The sequence below is a fragment of the Tenebrio molitor genome, chromosome X, assembly GCF_963966145.1.
Source record: "Tenebrio molitor chromosome X, icTenMoli1.1, whole genome shotgun sequence".
Lineage (NCBI taxonomy): Eukaryota > Metazoa > Arthropoda > Insecta > Coleoptera > Tenebrionidae > Tenebrio > Tenebrio molitor.
This window is the reverse complement of record NC_091055.1, coordinates 6,030,118-6,050,004: the sequence shown is the minus strand read 5'-3', so window position 1 is coordinate 6,050,004 and position 19,887 is coordinate 6,030,118. Positions and strand designations below refer to the sequence as shown.

At 35.2% G+C, this 19,887-nt stretch overlaps 5 protein-coding genes across 9 annotated transcripts; 3 read left to right on the top strand and 2 right to left on the bottom strand.

Moving 5' to 3' along the window:
* Window positions 1-15: 15 nt before the first annotated feature.
* On the top strand, window positions 16-4,717 carry Oseg4 (intraflagellar transport protein Oseg4). The gene is made up of 19 exons (XM_069060749.1): window positions 16-182; window positions 228-339; window positions 394-572; window positions 626-889; window positions 939-1,104; window positions 1,155-1,294; window positions 1,343-1,561; window positions 1,697-1,838; window positions 1,888-2,007; window positions 2,082-2,352; window positions 2,403-2,643; window positions 2,693-3,078; window positions 3,128-3,271; window positions 3,358-3,553; window positions 3,608-3,820; window positions 3,868-3,976; window positions 4,032-4,288; window positions 4,357-4,481; window positions 4,535-4,717. Exons 1-19 carry the CDS (start codon window positions 159-161, stop codon window positions 4,704-4,706), a joined length of 3,480 nt encoding a protein of 1,159 aa, XP_068916850.1. The 5' UTR covers window positions 16-158; the 3' UTR covers window positions 4,707-4,717.
* A 95-nt stretch (window positions 4,718-4,812) lies between these two features.
* Window positions 4,813-6,187, bottom strand: Ak2 (Adenylate kinase 2). The gene is made up of 3 exons (XM_069060762.1): window positions 5,963-6,187; window positions 5,673-5,909; window positions 4,813-5,624 (listed from the first exon to the last, which is right to left on the bottom strand). The coding sequence occupies exons 1-3, from the start codon at window positions 6,053-6,055 to the stop codon at window positions 5,241-5,243; spliced, it is 714 nt and encodes a 237-aa protein (XP_068916863.1). The 5' UTR covers window positions 6,056-6,187; the 3' UTR covers window positions 4,813-5,240.
* Window positions 6,188-6,312: 125 nt separating this feature from the next.
* Window positions 6,313-8,255, bottom strand: CaBP1 (Protein disulfide-isomerase A6 homolog CaBP1). Of its 2 annotated transcripts, XM_069060756.1 has the most exons (6): window positions 7,987-8,255; window positions 7,732-7,925; window positions 7,465-7,683; window positions 6,877-7,409; window positions 6,664-6,822; window positions 6,313-6,613 (listed from the first exon to the last, which is right to left on the bottom strand). In XM_069060756.1, the coding sequence occupies exons 1-6, from the start codon at window positions 8,000-8,002 to the stop codon at window positions 6,454-6,456; spliced, it is 1,281 nt and encodes a 426-aa protein (XP_068916857.1). In that variant the 5' UTR covers window positions 8,003-8,255; the 3' UTR covers window positions 6,313-6,453. The 2 variants fall into 2 exon arrangements, with proteins under 2 accessions (XP_068916857.1, XP_068916856.1); XM_069060755.1 differs by lacking the exon at window positions 7,987-8,255 and having other exon boundaries at window positions 7,732-7,944.
* Window positions 8,256-8,613: 358 nt separating this feature from the next.
* On the top strand, window positions 8,614-11,859 carry LOC138140062 (uncharacterized). 3 transcript variants are annotated; one of them, XM_069060758.1, is made up of 5 exons: window positions 8,614-9,335; window positions 9,400-9,463; window positions 9,644-9,836; window positions 9,937-10,501; window positions 11,274-11,859. In XM_069060758.1, exons 3-5 carry the CDS (start codon window positions 9,663-9,665, stop codon window positions 11,543-11,545), a joined length of 1,011 nt encoding a protein of 336 aa, XP_068916859.1. In that variant the 5' UTR covers window positions 8,614-9,335; window positions 9,400-9,463; window positions 9,644-9,662; the 3' UTR covers window positions 11,546-11,859. The 3 variants fall into 3 exon arrangements, with proteins under 3 accessions (XP_068916859.1, XP_068916860.1, XP_068916858.1); XM_069060759.1 differs by lacking the exon at window positions 9,400-9,463 and having other exon boundaries at window positions 8,614-9,032; XM_069060757.1 differs by lacking the exon at window positions 9,400-9,463 and having other exon boundaries at window positions 8,615-9,335.
* A 438-nt stretch (window positions 11,860-12,297) lies between these two features.
* On the top strand, window positions 12,298-14,871 carry LOC138140063 (solute carrier family 25 member 32). 2 transcript variants are annotated; one of them, XM_069060760.1, is made up of 6 exons: window positions 12,298-12,655; window positions 12,824-13,042; window positions 13,101-13,251; window positions 13,608-13,860; window positions 13,940-14,053; window positions 14,107-14,871. In XM_069060760.1, coding segments are annotated over exons 1-6 (993 nt in total). In that variant the 5' UTR covers window positions 12,298-12,654; the 3' UTR covers window positions 14,362-14,871. The 2 variants fall into 2 exon arrangements, with proteins under 2 accessions (XP_068916861.1, XP_068916862.1); XM_069060761.1 differs by having other exon boundaries at window positions 12,314-12,696.
* The last annotated feature ends 5,016 nt before the right edge of the window (window positions 14,872-19,887 follow it).

The following is a 19,887-nucleotide window of genomic DNA, read 5'->3' as shown; positions in this document are numbered from 1 at the left end:
CTCTAGTTTGCGAACGTACCCTAGTAACGCAATGTGACGTAACTAACTTTTTAACAGAGCATTGACATGAGCGTCGATTGTCGATTCGATGTTACCATAGTAACATAGCAACAAACACGGTGAACGAATTTTCCAAAAGTTTCCAATACGAATATAAAATGTTTATTTATCTTAGCAAAAAGGTAGAATTGATCTTGTCGGTGTCATTTTTTAATCGTACGTTTTAGATTGCCATCCCCAACAACACAAAAATTAACGCAATCGCTTGGAACAAAGAAGACGGTTACATAGCTGTTGGTGGCGAAGATGGATTATTAAAAGTACTTAAACTGGATGCAGGTCGTGTATTTCTTTTGTCAAAATTTACGTAGTTTGAGGTACCTACGTTTTTAGGAGGTGAGAATGAGCCTGGAATGAAATCAAGAGGTTTAGCAGCCTCTAGTAACCTATCAATGAATCAGACTCTAGAAGGGCACAGTGAAAGTATTCAAGTATTGGTCTGGAATGAAGCCCATAAAAAACTTACTACCAGTGACCAGAATGGCGTTATTATTGTATGGATGATGTATAAAGTGAGAATGAAAAAGTCAAAATGCTGCTTTATGTTAAATATATTTATTGTCAGGGTGCTTGGTATGAGGAAATGATAAATAACAGGAAAAAGTCGACAGTTGTGGGAATGGCATGGAGCGCAGATGGTTTGAAAATTTGCATAATATATGAAGATGGCGCTGTGATCGTCGGTTCTGTTGATGGAAACAGAATCTGGGGAAAGGAACTGAAAAATATTTATTTGTCTGGAGTACAGTGGTCTCCTGATGGTAAACTACTCTTGTTCAGTCTCAAAAATGGTCAAGTGCACCTGTACGACAACCAAGGGAATTTTATTGTACTGATTCTCCCAATTTGAAACAAAATTTGTAATTTTAAACTTATAGATGCAGATTGAAATTTTTTGTAATGAAGTCACTCTGGAGCTAATACCAGTTGTAGGCCTTGATTGGTACAATGGTCAAAATGGGCACATGCACGCACTTTGTCCGAATTTGGCCATATGTTATGAAAACGGTAGAGCCCAAATTATGCGCAATGAAAGCGACACAAGTACTATCCCAATAAACTTATCAAATTCATTTTTAACCGTTTTCATTCAGATCCTGTTGTATTAGACACGAGAATGATAGCTGTACACTGCAGTTGGAATCACAACGGATCATTATTTGCGATAGCAGGCCGTCAGTACAGTGACGAAAAAGAAGTGAACTTGGTCCAATTCTATAATCCATTTGGCGAGGTTTTTTCAGATAAAACAAGTAAACATAATTGTGACATTGTTTTGCAGCATTTACGCACTCTGAAAGTACCAGGAAATTCAATCTCATGTTGCGTCTGGGAAGGTGGATCATTAAGAGTGGCACTGGCTGTGGACTCATTTGTTTATTTTGCCAACATCCGTCCAGATTATAAGTGGTGTTATTTCAAAAAAACTGTAGTTTTTACTTGCTGCAGGCCACAAAGACCAGGAATTTGTGTATCATTTTGGGATGTCAGCAACAATCAAGTTAGTTCCATTACAAAATCTAATTTGAATTTTGATTTTGTGACTTGGAAGTCACGTCTTAGTGTTACCTTTACTACTACGACAAATGTCCAAAATAATGATTAATTATATGCTTATTAATGATGTAATTTACAGTGCCACACGGTTTATGTACCGATATTAATAGCGCTAGACGGATGTGGAGATCACTGCGTTCTTGTTACTAGATCAGACGCAGATGATGCGCCAGGACAGTATGGTTTGATATTGTGTAATACGTTGGGCATTGCTGTCGATGGTACTGTTAACATTTAATTCATTTTAAAATTTTAATTATTGTCTTTAAGGCAAATATGTTGATATAGAACCGATCGCTGTCACAATGAATTCTACACATGTGGTTGTAACTTCAAAAAATAATTTTATAGTGTGGCAATATAAAACCCCCAAATCTTCAACAGTCACTGGTAATTAAATTTTGACGTTGTCGCGTTGTGATATTTAGAAGTTGCACTCAATGTTTTTTATTTTGACTTCCCAGGAACTCGTGCTAAGTGTAAGACTTTCCACATGGACGACAACCCTACTGGTGCTGTAGAGGTGATACAAGACTTGGACAATTTAGATAAAATTCCTGTAAACACGCATAACACTCTTGACCCAGCTTGCTGCATCACATGCACCGATAAATGTTTAATAATCGGTCGTGAATCTGGTCTGTTACAATACTACGCGTTACCCCACGTGGTGCTAACAAACAAATACAAAATTCCAACCAGGCCTCACAAGCTTGCAATAAATTGCAACTCGACGTAAGATTGTTGGAACCTACAGTAACGTGACATAAAGTCAAATTTTGTAGACGTTTGTCGATTATTGATGTGGCCGGCGTGATGACAGTTCTTGACATATCTGAAGCCGTTGGACGACCTTCAACTTCTGCTGACGGAAATAAACTCGAGCGTAAAGATGTTTGGGCCATGTGCTGGGCCTCGGACAACCCTCAACTACTTGCTATCATGGAAAAAACTAGAATGTACATATTTAAGGGGATATATCCGGAAGAACCGGTCTCTTGTTCGGGCTACATTTGCAGTTTCAATGTAACTAAATTGTATCCAAATTGACAAGTTTAAATGTACATTTTGACAGGATTTGGAGATTCAAGCCGTTCTCCTGGACGAAATCATGGAGTCTCCTGAGCGTCCTACTAGTAAAGACCATTTAATTAAGCTAGAAGTAAAAAGTTTGAGAGATACGAGGCAGTTGCTTGAAAAAGTGGGGATCAACGAGGCTTCACTTTTCATCGAGGAAAATCCGCATCCCAGATTATGGCGATTATTGGCTGAAGCGGCTTTAAAAGAAATGAATCTGCCGATGGCTGAATCGGCCTTTGTAAGGTCTCGAGATTACTCGAGGGTACTTTTTGTGAAAAAATTGAAAGACATTAATTCCGAAGCGATTCGCAAGGCTCGTATTGCGACGTATTTCAAAAACTTCGACGAGGCCGAAAAAGTTTACATGGAGGCTGACAGAAGGTTCCCAAAGAAATTATTTTAGTCACCAAATTAATTCGAACGATTTTAGCGATCTGGCGCTCAACCTGAGACAAATCTTAGGTGACTGGTTTCGAGTGATACAAATCTTGAAAAATGGAGCTTCTGCGCCAGATTATTTGCTCAAAACTGCATACAACTCGACCGCCGAATATTTTGTCCATTTTAATAACTGGTGAGTGTACACAGTGCAGCTGCGAATAGCACAAAACCACTTAACCTTACTCGTACTAATTTTCTTGGGCAAAAAATGCCTTGTAGGGCTACAGCGGTCGAATACTACGAGCTTGCAGGAAACACGGCTGAAATAATCGAATGTTTTTACCACCTAGAGGAGTATAAAAAATTGGAGTCGTTCATACAAGTTTTGCCCGAAGGCGACCCCCTTTTGAAAAAAATCGGCGACATGTTTGCCGCCAACGCTGTCATTTCGGAGGCGGTCCAGGCGTATTGCAAAGTAATCAAGACGACTATTTAACAGTTTACGGCGACTCTATCTATGCATTTGCAGTTTGGTAACGTCAATGCTGCGATTGATTTGTGCATCTTGCACAATCGCTGGAATACAGCTATCGATCTGGCGAAGAAGTTTAACATAACTAAAATCTCAGATTTGTTTATCAAGTACACAACACATCTAGAAGAACAAGGATCTCTTTTTGCCGCAATTGATGTGAACATTCAGGCTAAATTTTATTTGCACGCAGCTGAGCACGCCTTTAAGGTATTACAAAACAAAATAAAAACAAACGGTTTCAAATTGTGTTGCAGTTGGCCGATCAGGAGAGCAAGAAAATTAACAAGAGCCTTTTGAAGGTTAAAAAGTATTATGTTTATGCGGCACGGTTGCTTAATATGCACAAAAAAGCCCCTAATCCCGGTGAGGTTTTGTAATTTTGGATGTTTTAGAGTTTTTATTATGATTATGTATTTAGCTGAATGGGCTTCAGATCCGATGATCTATGAGAACGCATGGAAAGGTGCCGAGGCTTATCACTACTATATGCTCGCGCAAGAGCAGTTGTACAGTGGTAAACTTCATGATGCTCTGTGTACTGCTTACAAACTTCAAGATTATGTCAATTACATAAGTCCAGAAGAAGTATACTCTTTGTTGGCCTTGACATCTTGTTTGGACCGCTCTTTCGGAATTTGTTCGAAAGCGCTCATAAAACTTAAAACTTTACCAGAAGTAAGTCATTTATTGCCAATTACTACACAACTAATCAACAAATATCTAAATTCAAACTATTTTTACAGTTGAGTCAGACAACTAGGAGTCAGTACAGTAAACTTGCGTGGGACATATTTACAAAAAATGAACCCAAAGATTTGAGACAAAATAAAGTTAAATGCTCCAACTGTCAACAGTTTATATCAGACTGGTATGTGTGAAAAATTCATACAAAAATAATATAATCTTTTTTTGTATTTTTAGGAGGACAAGATGTCCCAAGTGTAAAATCCATTTTCCAGCGTGCATCGCTTCTGGAAAATCTATTATCGAAGAACTAAGCCAGACGTGGCTTTGTCCTAACTGTCATCATCCAGGATTCGAGTCCCAAATGACTTTCCAGAATGCTTGTCTACTATGTCATGCAAATAAATAAAGTTTTAGTCACTCTTTGTTTTACAATAAGCAATAAAAAATAAAAAAAGCTGAGTACAAAATAGTAATAGGCAGTGATTTTTACGTATTATCTTTGATTAAAAAAGTCCAAAATATGAACGTTTATTAAAACAAATTGTAACATGAAAAGTACGCAACTACATATAAACAAGTTCTAAAAATAATAACAAACTGAACTTTTGGACACCACAGCAACACAAAGCTTGTAAAAAAAAATAAGGTGAATAAAATACAAATTTTACACAAATGGCACTGTAAAATTTATATTCTATTGTTCATATTTCAAAAAAAAAACCAAGTGTGCTTGGAAAACAACAAGTCTCACTGTTTGAAGAAAAGGTCAGTTAACTACAACATACCAAAAATGGAATGGAGTGAAACTTGCTATATAAAAAATGATGAACGAAAAGAAAAACAAATTGACAAAATTTGGCCATGCAGAAAATGGCTTCAATGTAACAAAACTATATGAAACTAGGCATTTTCAACGATGAAAAGTATAGAAAAAGAAATCTTACAATCCGACCCTGGATTTGTGGGCTTTCATGAAAATTTTGTCGATACTGCTGAAAACGTCAGAGGCGGCTTTAGAGGCGTCGATGCGGTGATGAATCCCGCGAATTTGGTAGTAGTCAACAAGAGGCCTTGTCTGAGTGTGGTAAGCCTGAAGGCGCTTCTTCAGAGCTTCGGCCGTGTCATCAGAACGTCTAACGAGTGGTTCGCCAGTTATATCGTCAGTCATAGGCTTTTTAGGGGGATGAAACTCTTCATGATAGGAACGTCCACTCTTGGTGTGTATCAATCGGCCCGTAATCCGGCGCACCAGCAAGCTATCGTTAATCCCAAATTCAATGACGGCATCCAAACTAGTGTCCCGTTTTTCCAACAAATCATCAAGCTGAACAAAATTTGTTAGAATGATGGTTTCAGATTTTCTGAAAATTACCTTTTCAGCTTGGACTACGGTTCGAGGAAATCCGTCCAGTAAGAATCCATTCTTACATTCAGGCTTATCAAGATTGCTATCAATCATGTTAACGACGAGATCGTCACTTACGAGCTTGCCTTCATCCATGACCTTCTTAAGTTTAGCCCCAAGAACTGAACCAGATTGGATCTCAGCGCGCAACATGTCGCCAGTTGACAAGTGGCACACGCAATATTTTTCTTTTAGTTTCGGGGCCTAAAAGTTTTTATTTCAGTCAGTTTTACGAGACCCCGTCGAAGATTACTTACTTGAGTACCCTTACCGGAGCCCGGGGGCCCCAACAGAATTGCATTGATGCCTGTAGGCTCTTCTTCAACTTTTGGCACAACTACGGTCGGCATTTTGTACTACGAACCAAAAATGTGAAATGTGGCGATTTTGAGGACTCTTGAACTGATAATACTTTTAAATTGACCTCGTTCACCTTTGATAAAAAATGACAGGTTTTTCGGATGGGATGACAACTCAAATGTCATGTCAAAGCACGTTACCAACCCTAACATGACAAATATTTGACTATTGGACCATCACATAAATTTTGACGCTGTCATGTTTATCATTTTTTGTTTAAAATTTGGGAATTAAATAAAAAACAATGTATGAAAGATATGTCTATTAAAATTAAGTGAACACTTAAACAAAAACTATGATACAAATATTAAATAGAACATTAGAAGTTTGTTACAAAAACAAAGTAGCAGTATCAAAACAGTATTAAATAATTAGTCTTATGGTTTGCTTAAAGTTCGTCTTTGCTGTCGAGATCGACATCAGACAAATCAATTTCTTCTTCTTGTGGAAGTTCACCATCCTTACCATCCCATGGTTCTACTGTGACAATTTTTGGAAGTTCCTGTCCTCGAACAGGAGAAGTATTGCCCCGGCCATATGATAGATCCCTTTAACAAATGTTAAGAAACAAATAAAAAAATAAATAAAAAAAATGTACCTGAGAAATTCGTTGATTCCATCCCTAGAAAATGCACCTCTAAGGATTGAATATTTCATTTTTCTTGCATTGATGACAGCCATTGCAGGATATCCAAAACCACCAACATCTAAAGCACTTTCAAGTTCAAGTTGAGCACCAGCTTCAGACCAGACCCATCTAGAAACCCCTATTACATTACAGTTCATAATTAAAAATTTTATTGATACCTACCCCCACATCTTCTTTTTGTATTTTTCACCTAACTCTTTAAGAATGTTGATGTAATTATTTCTACATTCAGACTGACAATCTAAGATGTGGGGAAGAAGAGCTACAACACATAAAGGCTTTTGGTCACAAGCTTCTTTAAAAACATTCTTATCAATAATTTCTACAACTTCAGGAGCTGGGACATTTTCAGCAAGTTTTTCTAAAGACCAGGTGACAATATCATTAGCAATCCTTCCACCATCATAGTCAGAAACAGAATCAGAAGATTTCTTTCCAGGTGCAAAGAATTTAATTGTTGGATACCCTTGTACTCCATATTTAGAAGCTTGCACTTGATGTACAGTTGCATCTAATGCTCCAAGTTTCACTTTTCCTTTCAACTCAGTTGCAGCTTTAGCCCAATGAGGTGCTAGATTCTTACAATGACCACACCAAGGAGCAAAGAACTCAACCAACCACATATCTTCTGATTGTAAAACTAGCTTATCAAAGTTACTGTCAGTCAATTCAATCACATCTTTATCATCTGCATCCTAAAAATCATAATCAATAACATTTAAATTGACAACAAAAAAAAGTAATTCTTACTTGTGAACTTGATCCTCCCCCAAGACTAGCTTTAACTTTTGATTTGACTGCTTGCAAAGCAGCATCAACTAGACCTTGAGCAGTTCTTGCTCCATTGTAATCTTCAGGCTTATTTTTGTTAGCCCCAAAGATCTTTAATGTGGGAAAACCTCTAACACCATAACGCCCCCCTAAGTCTTTATGATCATCAGCATTAACTGCCCCAACTTTGACTACACCCTAAAAGTGCAAATCAGATTGGAAGATTAACTACAGATAAGCAACTACCTTTAGAGCAGCTGCTGCTTTGGTATATTCAGGAACTAGAGCCTGGCAATGTCCACACCACGGTGCAAAAAATTCTACAATCCATACTTCATCACTTTTAATAACTAATTTATCAAAATTTGAGGGTGTTAATTCTATTACGCTTGAGCTAGAAGGGTAAAGTGCTAAAGAATCGGCCAACAAAGTAGCCAAAACTGAAAAAAATATTGACATTAACATAACCAAAAACTGCGAAATTGAATGAAGATCGCTTACCCAGTAACTTGAACATTTTAAATTAAATTTACTGTTTTAGAGGGACGCTCTATTCTCTTAACACAATTAACTGTTGAAATGTTTTTAAATGTACAACTAAAGCCGGTGCCTTATCCAAATCCGCCAACATCAATCATCAAATTCGTGGTGACATATGATTGGCCAATTTGAATTTGTGTGACATGCGCCATTTTACCGCCATTTATTCCCTACGTCACATTTATTATTCAAATATTGAATCTCGTTCTTCAATTTTATTCATAATATCCTCATTAATTTCTTTGTAATATTGTCGATAAAATTTACACAATAGGAACTTACGAATTATTATTAGCTCTACTGTAAATTTAATGTACAAATTTAACTTATATAATTCGGTTGTTTTATTCGAAATAATTTATTAACCCATTTGGGTGTTTTTGCAATTATTATTTCTTTTAATTAACGAGCGCTGCAGAGTGCAGTTTTTTCAAACGAAGTGGGAAGCGACACACTAAAGTCACTTTTAATTAAATAAGCAATTAGTGACGTCACCTGTTCGATCAATTCAATAAAGCTACACCCCAGATGGGACTCCAGATTAGTTCTACACCAATAAACACATTCATGATTGTAAAGTTTGAAACTTGCACTCAATTCAAAAGTCAAAAAAGTTTATTCCGTTGGCATTTTTTTAAATTATTGTAGACTTATTCTTCATGCTGACTTTATCATTTAGTTTATCACACTTCTAGTTTTCCAAATATGAATAAATATAAACAATCACGTGGTAGAGCGTAATATGGTGATAAGACCTAACAAAAACTTAGATGTGTGTTTACCCTGTTTTTAGATGTAATCAGTAAAACACTAGTATTTATAACTATGAGGTCGTGATCCAACGGATCGGTTTTCACAATTATGACATGTTTCATAAACTATAGGAAAATTATCTGTAAATTCCGATATCGCAGTAATGTTTTGAAGTACTTTTATTTGTCATAAGTGTCTTTAACGGAGACTTGATCGTCGGTTTAATTATGCAATTCAGCTAGTTAAGTTTATTGGTGAGCAGCTTTGTGAACGGTGGATGTGCGCTTGTGATGGTGATTAATAAAAAACGTTGGATTATAACAATGTGATTTAATTTCTCTTCGTACGTCTTCTATCATCAAAATTCTTATCTTGATATAAAAACACTTGTTGAAATTACATTTATTATCGGTCAAAATTACAAATCCAGACTAGTCGTTCTTATACGGTTCTCTTATTGAAATTCGTAGTGGTAGTTCAAGAAGCTTCAGTTTAATTTGTGCTTAATGGATAAATTGGTTGGTTAATTGTTCAAATTGCAGATGCTGCATTGCCAAGTAAGTTGACACTTCTAGAAACTGCTATCTTTTGTGAAACACTACAATGTACCTGTATTTTTAGTACGTCACTATTAACATTACCAGTTGCGGTAAAGGCATAAATTAACACGACTTTGAGTAATTTGGTAAACCACGTTAAGTTTTAATAATGTTTTAATGAGTTTCGAATGCAAGTTTAAATACCAAATTCGTTCGTGCTCGACAAGACACGAAGGAACTAAAATATTGTAATGAAGTAAACAGAAGCTGCTCTTGATAATACACTGATAATAACTGTCGTGATTGACATTTTATTTTGTTTCCAGTTTGGAACGTGATGCCACAATGGACGTTTACATTTGGATAATAACATTTTGTGTTTATTTTCCGTTTATACAAACACTAACTTGCAAACGTGAAGAAAAATGCAAAATTATCAGAGTTCATAATATGAAAGGGGCCGATTGTTATAAAATGGACTTGGAAAATTTTACTCAATGCTTGCCAAGCGATGTGGAGGTACCTAAATTACTATTAATTTAATTGCATTCTAAACAATAAACTCAAAAAACAGTAAAAATAAACCTCAATAAAAATTAACTGTTACTTTTGTTTCCAGATAATAGATCTCTCCCACAATAGAATTCGGAAATTAACAGAAACAGACTTAGAAAAATATTCCAAATTAAAAATGCTGTACTTACACGACAACTTTTTAGGAGTTATCGATGACGAGTCTTTTAAAGGGAAAGATTACTTACAAACCATAGATTTATCCAAAAATGGATTAACAAAATTACCTTTAGAGTTATTTAATCTTCCATCTCTTCAAACACTTTATTTGGGGAAAAACTTGAATATAAATATTGTCGATGCCATTGAAAAAGTGAAACCTGTGACGAGCCCTTTGTTTCATTTAGATATTAGTTACATTATGTCAGAAGAGCCAAATGAACTACCAGACCTGGGAGTGTTACCCTTTTTGGAAAAATATAACATATCTGGAAATAAACTATTATCTACGACTACAAAGCACTTCGCGGGTCTTTGTCGTTTAAAATTATTGGATACGACAAATGTGTCCATTGAAAGTGAACAAAAGTGTGATTGTTGGACGATTAATCGATGGTTAAAAAATCGAAATGTAAAGTTCACACGCTTCGAATGTAGTATTTCCGAATCTGGTGAGTAAAAACTTTAACGTAATATTTGCGCTTTATTGCAACTTTCGCGATGATAAAACGCAAAGATAAAATTCATTTGAAGTTGTCACTTGCTAAAGGCATATTTTATTTGTTATTACTTACATTACCTGCTCTTAAAGTTATCATGTTTATCAGAGAATGTACTAATCGTAATCACAGATAAGTGATTCGAAGGATTAAGAAATTGTAACAATTTAAAGTTATTGAAGAATTTCTTAAAATTGTTTTATCATCGAAATTAGTAATAAATTAGTAATAAATTAGTAATTAAGGCAGAATATAGCCTAAGGGAGTCCGTTTCGGCTCAGGGACGCGAGGGTCGCGGGTTCGATTCCGACCCAGGGCGAAATTTAAATAATTAAAAAAAAAAAAAAAGCCATATTCTGTCTCGTGATTCGGAAGTCACGTTAAGCCATTGGTCCCGGTCTATTGAGTTGGGCATCATGCCCCTCATAGATTTGTAAACCAGTCCTAGACTGTGTAACAATTTTTTTTTTTTTGCTGCTTACAATTTATTGTTTATAGAGTCTATATTTACATTTACATTAATTAAATTTTATTAGTTTATGCCACGCTAAGAGTCAGTTCTTTATTTCCAAGAATCACAATATTAAAAAACAATTATATATTTTTGGAATGAATGAATCGTTGTTTTTTTTTTAAATTTTTTTGTTATTTCCATGATTCCATGTATTGATATCATTCCAGGAAATAGATAGATGTAAATTCTTCATATTACATACTTTTTCAGAATGTGCGTACCAAGTACCCCTGGATGATTTACAGACGTATTCAAAGTGCCAAGAGAATGTACAGGAAAATCTTCAGAAAGCCAAAACAAAGACTATATTGCTAATAGTATTACCAATTGTTGGCGTGATTGTGTTTGTTGTATTAGTTTATTTTATTGTAAGATTAAGAAGACAGAAAAGAAAACAGAACAAACGAATAGATCATCAGTCGCACGAGCTAATGCTGACTACTGACAGCGCACCACCCTACGACTTCATAAAAAAGCAATGAGTGTATTTTTAGTTTGTGGTAAAAATTACCGATTTACTTTTTTGCAAAAAAGTTTAAAACCAGTAGGTAATTCGTTTATACCTATTCAGCAAAGATGCCAAAAGTATAAATAAAAGTGGCAGATTTATATTGTAACTTGTTTGCTTTGTATTAGTGGTTTTGCCTCCAAGTTTTCTTCAAGGGTTTTTCAGTTTTGAATTTATAACATTATAAATGTTTCTGTGATAAAATTGGCGTCTTGGTTGAATGTTCGAACGTGACCAAATAAATTACATCAATGTTATCAATATTTATTAATAAATTATATATTTCTACATGCTGAAGCTACCTTCATTTAATTATACTTAGTGAGAACCTCTAGTTTTAACTTTTGTCATCGAAATCAATTTTTATTTTGGTTAAGGTAAGGATCTATGTATTTTTCTGCTCACTTATTTATTTTCATTTCCTTTTTATTTACTTTTAACACATTTGTGGTTCGTACTACTTCGTTGTCTTTGTCCTACGTTAATATGTAGTACGATATACGGTAGTACGCAAATTCCCTGAACTGGCGCGACATAAGACGGGAAAGTTTTCATAGTGAATCTATCTATTTTTGGGCATCATTAATATAATGAAAATTGGCAACAAAACTGAAATATTTATAGAGGAAGTTTCTTATTCAAGATTAACCAGGATGAGAATAACCTCTACACGCTTTAATTTTAAATGAACACGAAAATTTTCAATTTTAAACGACAACACCTCTTACACATATGTGTAAACAGGGTTGCATATCTAAACTGTTTTTCGAAAAACGTATGTTTTTACGTCATCATTTTTTCGTAACATTATTTTGCAGTAATTAAAAACAATTCCCCCCCTGTTCAATCGTAATGTGTTCGTCTTACGTCTAAATTTTATAGTTTTCCAGACTTTACATGTTTGATATTTCAAAGAGGTGGTAGAGTATTTACTGCTCTGCGCCGGTTTACGCCTTACGGTACGGCTACGGTTAACGATTACGACACGGTAGTGGCAGCTCAGTAGTTGTTGGTCGGTAGGTTGTGTGTGAGTGTGATCGTGCTTCTAGATGGAATTTTCTTTGTGGCATTCATTGAATAAAAAGTAAATAATGTGTTTATAACACAATTTACTAATAAATCCACGTGAGTCGTTTTCCAAATTTTTTCTTACAAGGAAATGGTGCAATTCATTAACAAAATTACATAACCTTCAATTATTTTTTTTCCGAGAAAATGACCAATTCGCCAGTAAGATGTCTTGTGTTCGCAGTGAAAGTGCAAGATGTTGACGTTTTCATCATTGAAGCATCTGAACCAGGAACTCTACAACTGAAATCATCCACAATGAAGAACCCTTCGGCGTCTCCCAAAACCACTTTATCATTCCTCAATCACATCAAATACGAACACCTCATAGCAGGAATCTCAGGGGGCGCCATTTCGACACTCATATTACATCCATTAGATTTAATGAAAATTAGGTTTGCAGGTTAGTAACGTAAACATTTAAAAAGAGTACGATGCAACCCTTGTGTTTGTTTTGTCAGTATGCGACGGCAGGACGACAATTCCTCAGTACAGTAGTTTAACAAGCGCATTTTACACGATTGTTAAACAGGAAGGTGTTAAAGGTCTCTATAGAGGGGTGGCTCCAAACGTTTGGGGCTCAGGAAGTGCCTGGGGATGCTACTTTCTGTTGTAAGTCTGATTGTTGATTATCTTGTAAGTTTAAATTTGTGTCACAACGTGAAATGCCAAGGACGACCGTTTCTAACATCTTTATCATGTGGTTCTTTTTCGTTTTTTTCAAAGTGCACACATTGTGACCGATTGATAATAAAAATGAAACTTTTCCTCTTGAAATCCTTTGTTTGTGTGTGGGGTCACGATTAGTTATCAGATCTGGACACTTGTTTAAGTTATCAAAGTCGTTTGGCATTAATGTCTGAAGCAATTTACAATAATTATACGTCGTTTGGAAATAGAGTTTTTGAAATGAGTAGAACATTTTTCGACAAGATTCCGCTGTGGGTTTCATAAAATTTGGTTTTCAGTTACAATACTATTAAAAATTGGATTCAGGCTGGCGATAGTCAGTATCCATTAGGACCAAGTCTGCATATGCTGGCGGCGGCCGAGGCCGGCGTACTGACGTTGTTAGTTACCAATCCGATCTGGGTGGTGAAAACTAGGCTGTGTTTGCAATATGGACCAGAAGCTACCTTGTCCACTAGAGAATGTTATAACGGAATGACAGATGCGTTAGTTAAAATATATAGAACAGAAGGTGTACGGGGTTTATATAGGGTCAGTTGAATCAAGAAACGCAACTCAGTTCCGTTGAACTGTAGTTAGGGAATAGGGATTCCTTATATGATATTTGTAGGGTTTTATTCCTGGGATGTTTGGTGTTACCCACGGAGCTCTCCAGTTTATGACATACGAAGAAATGAAAACGTTTTACAATATCTACAGAGGAATTCCATTCGACAATAAATTGGTAAGCACGAATCGCACGTCAGATGGCGTAAGTTTGAATTTTTTTCCGAACAGACTGCTGGCGAATACTTGACTTTTGCCGCCATTTCGAAGTTGATCGCGGCTGCCGCCACCTACCCATATCAGGTGATAAGAGCACGCCTCCAAGATCAACATCACACGTACGATGGGACATGGGATTGCATCAAAAGGACGTGGAAGTATGAACGCATGAGAGGTTTTTACAAAGGCTTAGCGCCGTACTTACTTCACGTTACCCCGAATATATGTCTAGTCATGCTTATTTATGAAAAATTTACTAACAATTAACTTAATTTCATGTAAGTAAAGGAAAGTTCACACGTCATATTTTCATGTATTGACAAATTACTAACATCATCAAAACAAATTTTAGCTATTTAGGTAATTAGTGGCACATAATTAAGTCGTTGTTCTGCCACTCCTCACTGGTGCATGAATCACTTGTCAAAAAATCATCGATCTGTATTTTTTTATATATTTTTTTTTACAAAATTCGATTTATTTCACGTAACGTTTCATCACATCTGATGTAATCAATTAAATTATTGACTATGTAATTATAGGATATAAGTATTAATAGACTTAATAAAACTTTCCTGTGCGTTTTGTTCTGTTTTAGTGAGTTATTTACATATCATTAAATAAATTTTAAGAGTGATGTATAAATGAGTGAGAGACGTTAATTAAGTTGTCTGTAAAACGAAGCAGGGTTAATAAAATTATTTTTCTATTATGACGTTAGGTGATTTTAAAGTATTGTTGTCATTGTCATTACAATAATAAATGTGATATTTGAAATGTTTTCGTGTTATTTGGCCCGAAACATTGTGCAAAAATTGTGAAACAATTCTCTTAACATTACTGCAATTTCTCAGAAATACGGTTGTGAAATTTGTGTACTGATAAAAACATAGTATTTGTGGACCGCAGGATCCATTATGTGGCACAAAGTTCAGTCATCTCTATTTTTTCGGAATAGCGATTGATAAATTAATCACTCGAGGATGACGGACTTTGAAAGAACGATGCGGTCGTGAGAATCTCGCCGATAACAATTGCACACAACTTATTATCTACCAAAAAAGTACAATCGCCGGACTGGTAACTTCTGACGACATCACCAACTAATTAAATCTCGAACGCACTGGACATGATGTACAAATAACTTCAAGCTAAAATAATGACCTTGCCAGGGGAACCTTCTCGAAAATTGCTAATACTGTTGCACCGGTTTATTTTGATTGATTTCTTTAAGCGGGTTCTTTCCGACACGACATTAATTACAGCGCCGCCCACTATACTTGAACCCGCAGGATAACGTCAATTTTTTCGCGAATACAAAATTTATATTAATTCGTGTCAGATTATGGTGACGGTCGCATTAATTATTTTACATCTGTTATCGTTACGTTATTAAATATTGGGCCACCGGAAATATAGATTTTCGCTTGTTTCGGGACAAATCCTCGACGGATTTACTTTTTTTATTCGATTGGACCAACGATTTTATTTCTAAAAATAAGTCAGCTACAAACAGGGCCCTCCGATTTTACGTTCGGTGTCCCTTACAAAATCGAGAGACACAAACAGAACTTGATGAAAGAACCGAAACAATAAAAGAGAAAATTTTTCCCACGACGAAAATTTTAATCATCGTTATACCAGCATTTGAAGAAAAGCCAACCACTAATCCGAAACCAAAATTACACTGGTCTACAAATGTTTGCGTTATTTTAATCGTAACGTTTATCTAAAACCCGAAAAATGCTCGTGATGACAGTTTCGAAGCGTTATTAGTCAGGATTGAAAACTTATTCCAACTAGAAGTAAATATGTGTATGGTGCATTGATTGTATTTTGCCTCGGCGTGTTTCGCGTGTCAAGATTGACATCATCAGGACATCATTACTTTGCGCCTCAGTCGACAACGTAACGCAGTCGCGCTATTTTTGTGAAAAATTGAATCGAACCGTATGGTCAATAATTTCCACACTTGATGAAATATCGGATGATACGGCGACGACAGTTGTGTTGTTGTGAAACATATTGTCTCAGTTGTTGTCATTGGTTACGTGGTTCATCGCGTCAAAATATTGAAAGCTTATTATCTTGCAAGTTTTATTTGCTTTGGCAAAACGTGTTGCGCAAATGAGCGTTTTATTTATTCGAAAGGTCTTCAAAATAAAATCCATTAAAAAAACGTTTAGGAGTATGACTTTTCGTTTCTGGGGGCTCGTTCTGCAGGCCATCGATAACGTAATTTTTCAAATATTTTAGATTGTGACATCAGAATGATTTCGTTTCATATTTAATGAAAATATAAACAAAATAATTAGTGCAATTAGTTTAATTTATGTCTTGTTTACCCGTAAAAATTGTGATGCTGGTTATCGAGATGTGTTTTTGTGTGAAAATTGTAAATAAAATACTTTTATATAAAAGCTATCGCAATAAAGTTTCCATTACAAAAAACGAAAATTTAGGAGCTTTAAAATAAAGATGTATGTGATATAGGGAGAGAGCAAGGAATCTGTTGGGAAAACCGGAACCAACACTATACGAGGTATAATATATGGGTCAGTGAACCACATCCACTGTCAATAGTCGGTTTAGGATTAGGATGCAGATCAATTTTTTACGGACTGCGAACAAGTGACAAACTGGCAGAATGATCTCAGTCGACGATAGATTGGTTGGTCATCTCGTAGCATGTTTTTGACATGATTCGTCGCCTCTGTCACCAAAGATTTTTGAATTTTAAATTAAAACACTTATTAGCTGACGTTAGACTCCATTTTCTATTTTACGAGACACTAGGTATATTGATCGTGCCGTCTATTGAAGTGTTTGCCATCCTATCAAATAGCTGATCAAACGGTTGACAGGAGTTCATGAAATTCGATTTCTACTCTAGGATAATTTCGACTCGAAACGAGGCCTACAACGGCTCATAAAATTTAAAGTGTGGCAGCCAACCAACCACTAGTAAAAAATGTTCGGATTCGAAGCTGATTTTTTATACGTTCAAATATTAAAGAAGGTGTTTGAGACGAGCGAAACGGTTTAATATAAACGTAATTTGGTGAAGGAATGTTTGCGTTTCGAAAAAGACCTTGGTTTACCTCGGTACAACTTATTACTTATTATTGAAGGCAATTTTTGTGATCCGGAGGTATTCAATAATATTCAAATTAATGTTAATCTCGAAGTTTCTGGAACGCAGAAAATTGTGAAAGCTTGGGAAGCAGAAATTTCTTAGATATTAAGATTGACATCATCGCGATTGTTATGTACATCAGGGTCTCGCTCGAAGAGATCCGAAAAGTTTAACAAACTGTGTACAAACAAAGGTTTTGGTAGAAGTTAATAATTAATTAGTGTAGTTAATAGCGCAAACACTTGTTGATAAATGAAGTCTTCGATTGTGTGTTAAAAATAAAACGGAAGATGAATTAGTCGCTTTGCCAGTATGAATATGAATGATAAAATTTAACGACTTTATAAATATCCTTTTCATCGTTATTCCTACGTTTGTTTTACAAATTGGTTTTGTAAATATAATTCCATGTTTTGTATACAACGTGTCTCAGAAATAATAAGTACATTAATTTTAACTGGCAATAGAACTCGTTAATAGGAACAATACCTATATTTAAATATATTTTTCCCTAAACCTTGAAGTTATAAAATTATTGAAAGATTTGGCACAAATTTCGTTACCCGCCTATGGGGATTATTTGGGATTATTTGCTTCGGTAATGCTGATAAGCGAAGAAGAAAAAACAAATGCAAGAACTTTTACTTTTTGCTAACTTATACACAACGGCTAACTGCTGCGCCCGATATTGTGACCTATAATGATAAGGGTGGAAGAGAAAAAAGAGAATCAAATGGTAGATATTAAACGAAAACAATTTTAATAATACAAATTTTAAACTGACCCTAATGAATCACCCATACCTAAGAGAATGAGAAAATGTCTCCTAAACTTAGTGTATTAATCCGTAGGAATTCCCATGAAGTAATCAGAGTAATCAGTAATCACTAATTATTACACGAAGTGTTCAGAGTGACCCCCGTTATTGTCAATACAATAATGAAGGCACCGACAAAATTATTTTTCCACTCTTTTCAACATATGTACCTCTGTTACTGCGAATTGTTGTGGCAGTATTTTCCACCTGTTCTCTTAAAACTTCAATTAAATCAATTGGGATCGAAGTCATTCATGTATCCCCCACAAGAAGAAGTTGCATGGAAATTCTCTGAGCTCGAGGAGCACTCCCGCACGCTTCACCATACGCTACACAATATCTATGTATTCATCATTCGAAAATAAACACACCATTTTCACAAAATTTTAGCTTAAATCACAGAACCAACACGTCAACACCTGCCTTGTAGAGTCGGAAAACACTAACTAATTCTCTTCTCTCTACCTCGGCCGCGGAGCGAAAAAACTTTATTCTAAAAACAATGTTTTACACCGATTTTACAAAAACTGATATTTCACAGTCATTGTCATTGGGTCAGATAACTAGACAATAGACAGCTCGTTAATTTATGAGGAGGTAAAATACTGAAATGAAAATTGTATGTATTTTGAAAAAATGGTACATAACAATTTTGTTGTTCTTGACGAGATCTGTCACTGGTAAAAAGTAATGTACTTATTTCTGAGACACGTTGTATAATATACCAATGAAAAACAAATCTCAATGTCTCGGTGCTATGTTTTTTGTAAACATGTAGTTACATACTCCCTTCAGAAACGTCACTTGTCCATCATAAAGTACGATCAAGAATAATTTTTGTATAGCCTAAAGTGAAAACCATCTTGTGAAAATTGTAAAACATAGTGTTATTGTTTACTGCCTAATAAAGTAAGAGTAATGACAATAATGACATTCCAAATGAGAATTTACAATTTTATTTCAATATCTTGGGTATTATATACGTCTTGCAATTATTTGAATCTCACGAGCCACGTCAAATGCAGACAAAATAAATCTTCTTAAACACTGATTGGATTTAAAAAATACCCTTCAATTTATTTAACTTACTTCACTAACTAAAGCAGCCATTAAAATATTATACAACGCACGATCTAAACAATATGATTTTTCCTTCATCAAGTTATCATTATTTATCTCTTCTGTACCTTTTAGACATTCTGTAAAAATATGAATAATTAAATTGGAAAAGTAACTCACTAATTATTTTTCGTCCATTTTATAGGTACTATGGCGGACAAAAAATTTTGAACGACTTGTTATTCCTTTGACATATAAATGTAAAACTGGCTTTATGGTCAACCAGGTCAACTAACCTCATTTTTTATTTTTGCCTTTTTTGTCATGTCACCAGTGACAGATTAGTCAATCATAGATTAACACAAAAATTTTGGTGTGCCTAAGTCGGCTCACGAATGGTGAACGTGGATGAATCTTAATCGTTTCGTCTTTGCCGTCGAAATTGCGAAAGTCGCTGCAGCCCCTAGGCTATCGAGTGGTGTAGAATGTAGATACGTACCTATCTAGTTCTTAGAGGTTTAGCATCAACACAAAATCAGGAATGTCTTCATCATAGATGAAACCAAATTTAGTTCTATTTACGTCAAGACAGAAAGACCCAACAGGTTGTATTTTGGTACGCAAATATCAAAAAATTCAAAGTACAGATCAATCCACAATACTAACAAATTATAATTTATTTATTAAACATAAAATTAAAAGTTTAAAATAAAAAAACTTTACAACTAAAACTGAAGAAGTCAATATTTGATCATTGCCCCATTTTGTTCTACAACCAAGA

Coding starts and splice junctions, on each gene's coding strand:
- Oseg4 (XM_069060749.1), top strand. CDS start 159: ATGTTTATTTATCTTAGCAAAAAG. Junction 1,105..1,154: donor GCGCAATGAAAGCGACACAA/GTACTATCCCAA, acceptor GTTTTCATTCAG/ATCCTGTTGTATTAGACACG. Junction 1,562..1,696: donor GGGATGTCAGCAACAATCAA/GTTAGTTCCATT, acceptor TGTAATTTACAG/TGCCACACGGTTTATGTACC.
- Ak2 (XM_069060762.1), bottom strand. CDS start 6,055: ATGCCGACCGTAGTTGTGCCAAAAGTTGAAGAAGAGCCTACAGGCATC. Junction 5,910..5,962: donor GCTCCGGTAAGGGTACTCAA/GTAAGTAATCTT, acceptor AAAAACTTTTAG/GCCCCGAAACTAAAAGAAAA. Junction 5,625..5,672: donor CCGTAGTCCAAGCTGAAAAG/GTAATTTTCAGA, acceptor AATTTTGTTCAG/CTTGATGATTTGTTGGAAAA.
- CaBP1 (XM_069060755.1), bottom strand. CDS start 7,944: ATGTCAATATTTTTTTCAGTTTTGGCTACTTTGTTGGCCGATTCTTTA. Junction 6,823..6,876: donor TACAAAAAGAAGATGTGGGG/GTAGGTATCAAT, acceptor AGGGGTTTCTAG/ATGGGTCTGGTCTGAAGCTG. Junction 6,614..6,663: donor GGAATCAACGAATTTCTCAG/GTACATTTTTTT, acceptor CATTTGTTAAAG/GGATCTATCATATGGCCGGG.
- LOC138140062 (XM_069060759.1), top strand. CDS start 9,663: ATGGACGTTTACATTTGGATAATAACATTTTGTGTTTATTTTCCGTTT. Junction 9,837..9,936: donor GCTTGCCAAGCGATGTGGAG/GTACCTAAATTA, acceptor TTTTGTTTCCAG/ATAATAGATCTCTCCCACAA. Junction 10,502..11,273: donor ATGTAGTATTTCCGAATCTG/GTGAGTAAAAAC, acceptor ATACTTTTTCAG/AATGTGCGTACCAAGTACCC.
- LOC138140063 (XM_069060760.1), top strand. Junction 13,043..13,100: donor AATGAAAATTAGGTTTGCAG/GTTAGTAACGTA, acceptor TTGTTTTGTCAG/TATGCGACGGCAGGACGACA. Junction 13,861..13,939: donor GTGTACGGGGTTTATATAGG/GTCAGTTGAATC, acceptor TGATATTTGTAG/GGTTTTATTCCTGGGATGTT.